This window comes from Microtus ochrogaster, unplaced genomic scaffold (genome assembly GCF_000317375.1).
Source record: "Microtus ochrogaster isolate Prairie Vole_2 unplaced genomic scaffold, MicOch1.0 UNK15, whole genome shotgun sequence".
In the NCBI taxonomy this organism is placed as follows: Eukaryota; Metazoa; Chordata; class Mammalia; order Rodentia; family Cricetidae; genus Microtus; species Microtus ochrogaster.
This window is the reverse complement of record NW_004949113.1, coordinates 1,414,326-1,423,049: the sequence shown is the minus strand read 5'-3', so window position 1 is coordinate 1,423,049 and position 8,724 is coordinate 1,414,326. Positions and strand designations below refer to the sequence as shown.

Below are 8,724 nucleotides of genomic sequence, written 5' to 3'. Positions count from 1 at the left end.
AAGGAGAAAGGGGTGGGGCTGATGGAACAGGAAGGAGAAAGGGGTGGGGCTGATGGAACAGGAAGGAGAAAGTGCTATGACTCACAAAAAGCATGGCACCCGCCTGAGACGGGTGGGTTTTCTATGCCTGCCCTCAGGAGGGGCCCATGGGAGGGAAAGATAATCCTGGATGAGAAAGTGCCTGCCGGGGAAGGCCCTGAATGACCGGAAAAGGGGTTTTAATTAGAGGACAAATAAATAGCAGAAATAGTTCTGTGGTAAAGCGGACAATAAGCTTCTAGAATATTCTTTTTATGGTTCTGAGCACACTTCTTCCAGAGGGGAGGGACTGGACATCAAACCATCTCTCCCACTGTCTCCTTTCTTGTAGAAGAGACAGTTTCGGCAGCTTCTTCACCTCTCCTACTTCTACCCATTGTGGGACCTGAACAAGCCAGGCTGCTCTTTTCTTGTACATCTGGTGAACTTACAGACACTTGATCACGGCCACTCTGATTCTTCTCTCATCTAACCTCAAGGTTTTCAGTTCGTCAGAACAACCCTTATTGGACAGGCCCTCTTCTTTCATTCTTAATCTGTTTTCCTTTGAATAGATATGGACACACAGCCTCTACCTTAGGGTATTCTGGAAGACCATGGAGAATGGGTGAGAGGCTGACAAGCATCTCCAGCAGTTCAAAGAGGTGAAGGAGGGTAGAGTCTGGACAGAAAGAGCCTGGGGCCCGGGTTAACTTGGCAATGACTTCTACCCTGGAGTGGTTAGAAAGAGATCAGCCAGGGTTGAATGCCTCGTGTCAAGTGGAAACATAACAACACCACCAACATCATGTAGTTATGTATTTAAGAATTATGTGATACACAACATGCATTACTGAACACTTGCTGTGTGCTCCAGCACCATCAGTCCCCTTACACAGTTCCTCAAAGAAACCTTGCCAGCTGCCTACTCAACAGGTGAGCAGGGAAGATTTCAACATGTACCCATCACCTATAGATGACAATGGGATTGTTTTGCAGGGTAGCCAGCAGCCAGGGAAATTTCCACTCGGAATTTTTGTCTGTTCTTACCCTGCCCTGCTTTTGGTTCAAACCTTGCACTGTTACACAGACAGAAAGAAGATATGAATCTAGACAGAGCTTTCAGGGTTCTGACGGCCGAGCACTGGGCTAGACTCCAGAGTCAAAAATAGACTTGGGCATTTGCAACATTAGGGAGTTGCGTTCCCAGGTTGCCTCAGTCTTTCCTCCATGTAGGGACACAGGCATATGCCAAGGCCCCTCATTCATCTCAGTACTGACGGTGGATTTTACTTTCTATATCTGTTGCTTTGATGCATGAGGCTCTGCATATCCTGAGGGACCTGGGACCCCCCCAGGGTCTAATTAATACAGTTATAATAATAATAATCCAGTTTCCTCCTTTATCTAAGTGTCTTGCCTCGGTCACCCCACCTGTCCTGGTCTCCAAGATCTAAACACCAAAAACCTGAGGACAGTCATATAATTCCCAGACCCCTGAAGAGTTCCAGGTCGCCCTCTCTAGGCCAGCTAACTCCTCCTCTCTTCTTTCCAAGGGAAACTATAGTGATTGTCCTTGCCCTTGTTCCTCCACTGCCCTGGTTCTGACTGACCCACTGTTTCCTCTTCTACACCATCCCTGTGATCTGTCCCTGTCTCTGAGAGCTTGAGGACAAAATCTTCATTTCAATAGTCTGATGTAACCAAGGCAAAATTTCTGCTAATGCATTAAGTTTTTACTCAATCTTTTTGCATATCTCTTGACCTAACCTCTTGCCTATTTCTAGAACTAGGGCATCCTAAATGATGTAGAAACAACCACAAACAACCTCCTATTTTGTCCTCAGTGAAGAGGAGGCCCTGGCATCTCTACTGTAGAGGGGGTCATCTGGACACTGCACCATCTAGGCACCCACAAGTTAAGGACATAGACTTGGAGTTGTTGACTGGGAGTCAGTCTTGTGTCTGGCTCCTGAATTTATATTTCCAACATTTTGCTCAGCCTCTCTATGACATGCATGCAGACTGACTAAGAACCCCAGGGAAACAGACTAACCTTTCTCCAGCCTTCCTGTGCCAGCTGCCTGCAGCTGGATATTCAGTAGCTGTCCTTGCCTAGGTCTCTGAAAGACTAAGGTTCTTTGGACTTCACAGAACCACTTCAGGAAAGCAAAATATCACCAAGCAACCAGGTCTATTTTGTCCTTGCCCTGCAAATGTCATCATTCACTTGTGCCCAGAACAAAGACTGAGAATGTACACCCAGGCATTTATAATCTGAAAGAACTTACCCCAAGCTGTGTAAGCAGCAAGAGAAAGCCAGGCCAGAGCGTAGAGCTGCATTGTGGACGGACAGGACTCCACGGGTCTGTGAGGTATCTGCTGCTCTAGCAATGCTTCTCCTGTGGACCCTGGGACCCGCCTCCTTAAGTTTTCATCAACCAGGCCAGTTATGTAACCTAAGATGACACAAAAGCTCTCCTCTTCCAAAGAGCTCCATGGGTGTCAGTTGGGACCTCCAAGCCACACCCACTAGGAGTTTAACCTCTTTTATCTGGTCTGTATCCAATACTCAGATTACAAACAGCCGGACTCCTACCCAACAGCTTTTTATGTACGTGGTTCTCCCTCAATGCTCTCGCTCTCACCTCAGTGAACCTTGGACTCCTAGGAGGCAGCAGCAGGGAGGTGCCTGCAGGTAGGGGGAGGTTTTGGTCTGGGCTCCTTATATAATGCAGGAAATTGTTAGAACATCCTCACACTGCTCAACTAGGAAGTGAGGACACATTGCTCAGTCTCCCTGGACTGGCATTTCCTAGAATCCATGCTCTCAAGTTTGGAAGGAATCTCACCCTCCAACAACCTTCAGAATCTTTGCAGGATTCATGCCAAGTGACCTGGCCCACCACATGGCACCTTCAGGGTCAAGGAAATCTGTCGTTCAGAACAAGGCCTTTGAACACAATGTTCTTACAGTAAAGCCCCACTAATAGCAATCCTTGCCTCTAAGAGTCCATGTATATATGGTTTCTTCAAACATTTGCCAAGTTGCTTGGCCTCTCCTTTCATAGGAACACACACGCAGCAGGTGGTGGTAGTTGGTGCATCTCTAGCGTTGCTGGCTCTAGCCTGTTTCAAGAACATCCATCGCTTCTTCATGCTTTCATGTCTGGGTACGTCTTTTCATCTTATCGTTGTGTATTTGGTGTTATTTACTTAGCCATTTATTTTTAAGTCTTTGAGATACATCACTAGGTTGTTTGTGTTTCCATTTTCATTTGATTTTAAGAATCTTTTTTTTCTTTTTTTAATTTTTTTATTCTTTTTTTTATTTATTAAAGATTTCTGCCTCCTCCCCGCCACCGCCTCCCATTTCCCTCCCCCTCCCCCGATCAAGTCCCCCTCCCTCATCAGCCCGAAGAGCAATCAGGGTTCCCTGACCTGTGGGAAGTCCAAGGACCACCCACCTCCATCCAGGTCTAGTAAGGTGAGCATCCAAACTTTAATTCCTTAAAAATAAGAAAATTTCAACTGATTCATTTTGGAAAACGTTCATGAACTGATAAAATAATAGATACTCTATAGATCCGTGGTGGACTATTCTGTAAATTGAAATCCATTGATGCATATCCATATCCTTCTAAAATGCAGGTGGTCATGACAGAACTCCTTTGTCCTGAGTCCCATAGTTGTGTTTCCATTTTCATTTCACGTAAGGAATTTTGTAATCTGCTCCCTCTTCCCTCTGTTTCTTTAATGAATCATTGTCCATTGCAAATTATATTGTGCCATCTTCATTATTCATACTTGTCTGATTTCTTTACAGTTTCATTCTCTATGCTCTGACACAGTGACAGAAGTTATTGCAACTTCCATATTCATATTTGTACATGTTTTATGGTTTGCTAAGACTTTATTGTCTAAAATGGGACCTGTTTGGAAATCATTCCATAAGATGATGAAATGATTATGGATTTTGCATCTGTTATGAAATATTCTGTAAATTTCTGTGGGGTTTGTATGATGTGCTGGGTAATTTAATTCTAATAATTATTGCCTTTTTTATTTTGATGATCTCCCTATTGTTAAGAGGAGGGTATTGAAATCACCTATTGTGTTTGTGCTAGAGTCCTGATATTACTGCTATTGTGTTGGCACTCTAACATTTTATGAATTTGCAATCATTGTATTTTGGAATGGGTTTGTGTATTTACCAATATGTCTTTTCTGACTCATTTTGTTATAAAGTCTGTCGAATCAGGTATGATTATAGCTTCTCATGCTTTCTTTCAGATTCTGTTTGGATGTCCTTTCCCCTCTGTTTGTGGAAGTTTTTCATGGTGAGGTGAGTTTCTTGCAAGTAACAAATGGTGAGTGCACCTTTAGCAATCTAATCAGCTAATCTGTGTCTTTTATTTGGAGAAATTAGACTGTTTACATTCTTTGGTTTTTAGCAGTCTGCACTAGTTCTGCTGTTTATTGTTTTCTTCTAGTTGTTTTGAGTGGGGTATGCCTGCTTCTTTCTCTTCTGTTTTCCAGAGCTTTGGCTTCTCACTGATTTAACAATGCTCAATTTTTCATGATCCTTATTTTGAATGGGTTATGCCTGCCTCTTTCTCTTCTGTTTTCCAGAGCTTTGGCTACTCACTGATTTAACAATGCTTGTTTTTTCATGATCTTTATTTGCTTATTTTCTCTGTCCTTGTGACTTAATCTTTCTTCTCTTGCCATGGCTGGTTTTTATCTTACTTTTCTAATGCTAGCTCTTTTCTTAGAGGCAAAACATTTCAGTTAATGAACAAAATAGCCCTACCTGCAGAAGTATCCAAAACTATCCTATGTGAAGAAGTCTCCAAATGAGCCTAATTACAGAAGTATTCAAAATAACCCTATGTACTAACATATCCAAAATGACCTATGTGCAGAAGTATCCAACTAGAGAACGTATAAGCTCAAAGCAATATTAGGCTTGCTGTAGGGTTACAATAGAAGAAAGAAGTTATAAATCTATAATTGTTACATATGAAAAATCATAGTAGAATTAAACTAAATTAGAAAGATGAAAAGTGTTATATGACACAAATTAGCAAAAGAGAAACAAGAACACACAGTGGGTGGAAGGAGAGATGTTGGATAGCAGGTAGACAGAAGCCAGTTGGTAGATGCACGCAGAGAGTAATAAAAAACATTGTGGGGGTACTACAAAAATACATGTCACAATGTCCTCCTTGGATTTATCTGCACTTTCCCTTATCTCTAAGGAAGAAAAACCCCTCTAAACATTCAGCTGCTGAACCAACACATTTAAAAATATGGTGATGAGGTGAGGCTCTGGCCAATGTCAGGGAGCTTGAAGACCACTCATAACGCTTAGAAGTTTCCATAGATTCCCTCGGTGCCTTCTGCTCCTCATCTCCACACCAAGAAGACTCTCCAGGCTGTCAGAACGTATCTGTGACCTACATTCTCTGTCCTGACTCTCCCTGTGGCAATGTCTGTCCATCCTTCCTCCTGGACACCTCTCCTTTCCCAGCTGGACCCTCAGTCCCAGATACTGCTGACCTTCTTATTGGGTTTTCAGAGCCATGAGACCATCTCAGAAGACCCCCTGACAGATCCCAGTGCTCCAGTTCCCTCTGAGAAGGTCTAGCCTGGAGCCAAACAGTGAACCTGCTCAGCTGCATGCACACCCTTCCCCTTACCGCCTTCGGTTTATTCCCAACACTCCTTGCCAACACTGGATTCTACCCTAGTGTGAAAGAGAAAGAGAATCCAATTAAGTGAGAAGAGAAATAATACACAGCAGGAACTTTTTATGGTGGGGCATAAAGTGCCTCCCAGGAGCCAAGGAGGGTTTGGCTTTAGTGTTCTACTGTCTAATGCTGAGAAATAAAAGAATCAACCTGAATCCAGATACTGAAAGCTAAGTTCCCACGGCTATTCTGACTGATCTCCAAGGGACCTTAGCAGCTGCTATCACTCCTGGATAAGGCCTGGTGCCAGGACACTTAGAAGAACAGAGACACTTTCACCTCCTGCTGACTCTCAAAGACTGTCACAGAGCCTGGGTCTCCTCCAAAGTTGGCAATGTTATCCTGGACCCAGCGTGGTGCAGCCACCTGGTCCAAATAACCCCAGTTCCTGAGGCTGTGTTAATCTCCTGTGCTGCAAGGAAACAGAGCGAAGGTAGATGCATCCTGGCTGAACTCTCAGAGCGAGAGAGAGGCGGGGGCTCTTAGTGAAACAAGCTGAGCCCTGAAATCCCAACACATGTCTTCACTACCTTATGTCTCTCTAGAAATGCTCTATCTGGGACTCTCCGCTCATCTTCTAGAAACTGCGTAGCCTAAGAGTTAGGGAGGAAACGTGACAGACAAACTCTTCAACTTCTGAGTGTATTCAGTTCACACTGCAGAGCACAGGAAACAGGAGAGAAGAAATTTTAGTATCAAGGGATGAAAGGGATTTGAAGACTAAACCAGCTTACAAAAGATGCAGGGATGGGGACTACAGGTGATATTTTCCTATTGCAGGACCAAGAGAGGCCTCTTGGAAAAAAAAGGGGCATGAGTAAGTACCTAAACAAAATTAGCATGGGAGTTTATGAATATCATAAAATATTATTCCTGTTAAAAGAAGCAGCAGGTGTAAAGACCTCTGGGAACAGAAGTGTGAGGGTAGCTAGTAGCAGACACAGGCAGAGCAGATGCTGCGAGCCTTGGTAAGTTCTTTATCGTTAAAAGTGAGTGGGAGCTGTCTGCAGAAACAAGATATGATTCAGCCTGTGTCTCTCACAGCACTCTGGCCGCTCTGTAGAAAATGCATGTCTTAAAAGTAATAGGTTCATTAAAAACAAAGCAGAACAGTGGCTATAAGAATAATCCAGTCCAAACTAAGACTCTGGTTAGAGCGGAGCAGGGAGCAGATGAAGAGAGGGCAGAGTTTGTTTGGAACGTGGAGTCAAAAGGACTGGCAGGTTGATTAGATGTTGAGTGTTAAAAAAAAATAGGAGCCCCAAATGTTCCCACGGCTCTTACGTTGAGCAAACAGGAAGTGGAATGGCCAGCACCTGTTCAGCAGTTGCAGGAAAAGGAGGGAGGTTTTGTTCTGTTCTCTCTGCCTGGAATAGCAGAAGCTTGGCATGACTCAATCTACCTCTGAGAGCATGGTCACCACTCACCTAAACAGGCTTTGAAACTGTTACATAAGTTTGGGACAGCAGAGTGAACAACGCACAAATCTGCCCAGAACCAAGTGTAGCGAGTGGAGAATTCATTGACAGGTGAGGTCCATTACTGAAGGACCAGGATGCACTGAGAAGGAGCCTAGCAGAGGCCTCTAAGATGCAAGCCATTACTGGGGCGGGGTCCTGGCATCTTTGACCTGGAAGATGTTACAGTTTGGATGTGCACATGTGAAAGGATTATGGAGCAACAGATCCTGTAAAATGTGAGGTCCTGTGAAATGGCATTAAGACACTGGGTCCACTGCCCTTGGGGGTGTTGAGCTCACTGGGCTAAGGTTAGTTCCCTAGTGAGCCAGTTATGAAAACAGCAAGACTTCCCAACTCCCCCCTTCAGCTTGGTGTCTCATCATGCAATCTCTTCTGCTTGTTGCAGATTCCATTTCTGTCCCTCTGCCATGCTGATCTCAATAAGGGCCCTCACCAGACCGCAAACAGAAGAAAGAAATGTATCCTGCTTGCTAGCCTCTTAAATCCTAAACTGAATAAATATTTTTCTTATAAATATCACAAAATCTGGAGTCGCGGTGGAGAGGCGCTGTAATCAGGAATAGGCTTTGGGGGACCGGCGCAGTAAATGGCGCGGCAGCCGATGCAAGCGGTGGGGACTGGCGTGGTGGCAGACACAAGCGGCTGGGACCAGTGCGGAGGCAGATGCAAGGGGACCAGAGAGGTCCAGCACGGCAGCCAACGCAAGTGGCGGGGACCTGCGCGCACTGGCGCGCAATAACGAGAGCAGATCGCCCCACTACAATTAAATCAAAGAGGTAGGCCTTTTGTTGGCAAGGTCACTGGCAAACGGGGAGCCTCGTCCTGATCCTGAAGACCCTTCGGAGGGGTGAGAGGGTTCTTAGCCTGCGGCAGGAACCAGGAAACAGAGCGAGGGCATTTGGTAAGCGGAACCCTTGGCCAGCAGGGAAACCTGATCCGGTTTTAAAAGACCCATTAGATAGGATCAATAGGAAGAGATGGGCAGGTGCCAAGGCAAGAATTCACCCAATAACCTGAAAAACAACATGAAAACACCAAAACCCAATGATCTTACAACAGAAGTATTTGAACACCCTAACACAGAAGAAGTGGGAAAAAAATGACTTTAGGAAAGCAATAGAGTCCCTTAAACAACATGTAAAAAAATGCCCTTATAGAATTGGATGAGAAGTATAACAAAAAGTTTGAAGAAATGAGTAAATATGTACATGATACCCTGGGAAACCAAGAAAAAAATGACCAAACAGGTAATGGAAACAGTTCAAGAATTAAAAACTGAAATGAAGGCAAGGAAGAAAACACAAACTGAGGACCAACTGGTTATGGAAAATCTAGGTCAATGAGCAGAGTCTACAGAAACAAGCATAATCAATAGAATACAAGAAATAGAAGAAAGAATCTCAGATTCTGAGGACACCATAGAGAAAATAAACGCACAGATCAAAGAAAACAGCAAAGCCAACAAATTCTCA

The 8,724-nt window shown here is 44.2% G+C and overlaps 1 protein-coding gene across 3 annotated transcripts in view; it reads right to left on the bottom strand.

Annotated features, from left to right (window-relative positions):
- The window catches only part of LOC102002427 (carboxylesterase 1D-like), a 36,521-nt gene extending 34,110 nt beyond the window's left edge, over positions 1–2,411 (bottom strand). For 2 of the 3 annotated variants that reach the window (XM_026789186.1, XM_026789187.1), the window contains exon 1: positions 2,310–2,407. In XM_026789186.1, coding sequence (XP_026644987.1) covers positions 2,310–2,361 — 52 coding nt within the window. In that variant the 5' untranslated portion in view covers positions 2,362–2,407. Of the gene's footprint in view, positions 1–2,309 lie in introns of all 3 variants that reach the window. The other variant, XM_005367007.3, reaches the window with a different exon arrangement.
- Positions 2,412–8,724: the final 6,313 nt, after the last annotated feature.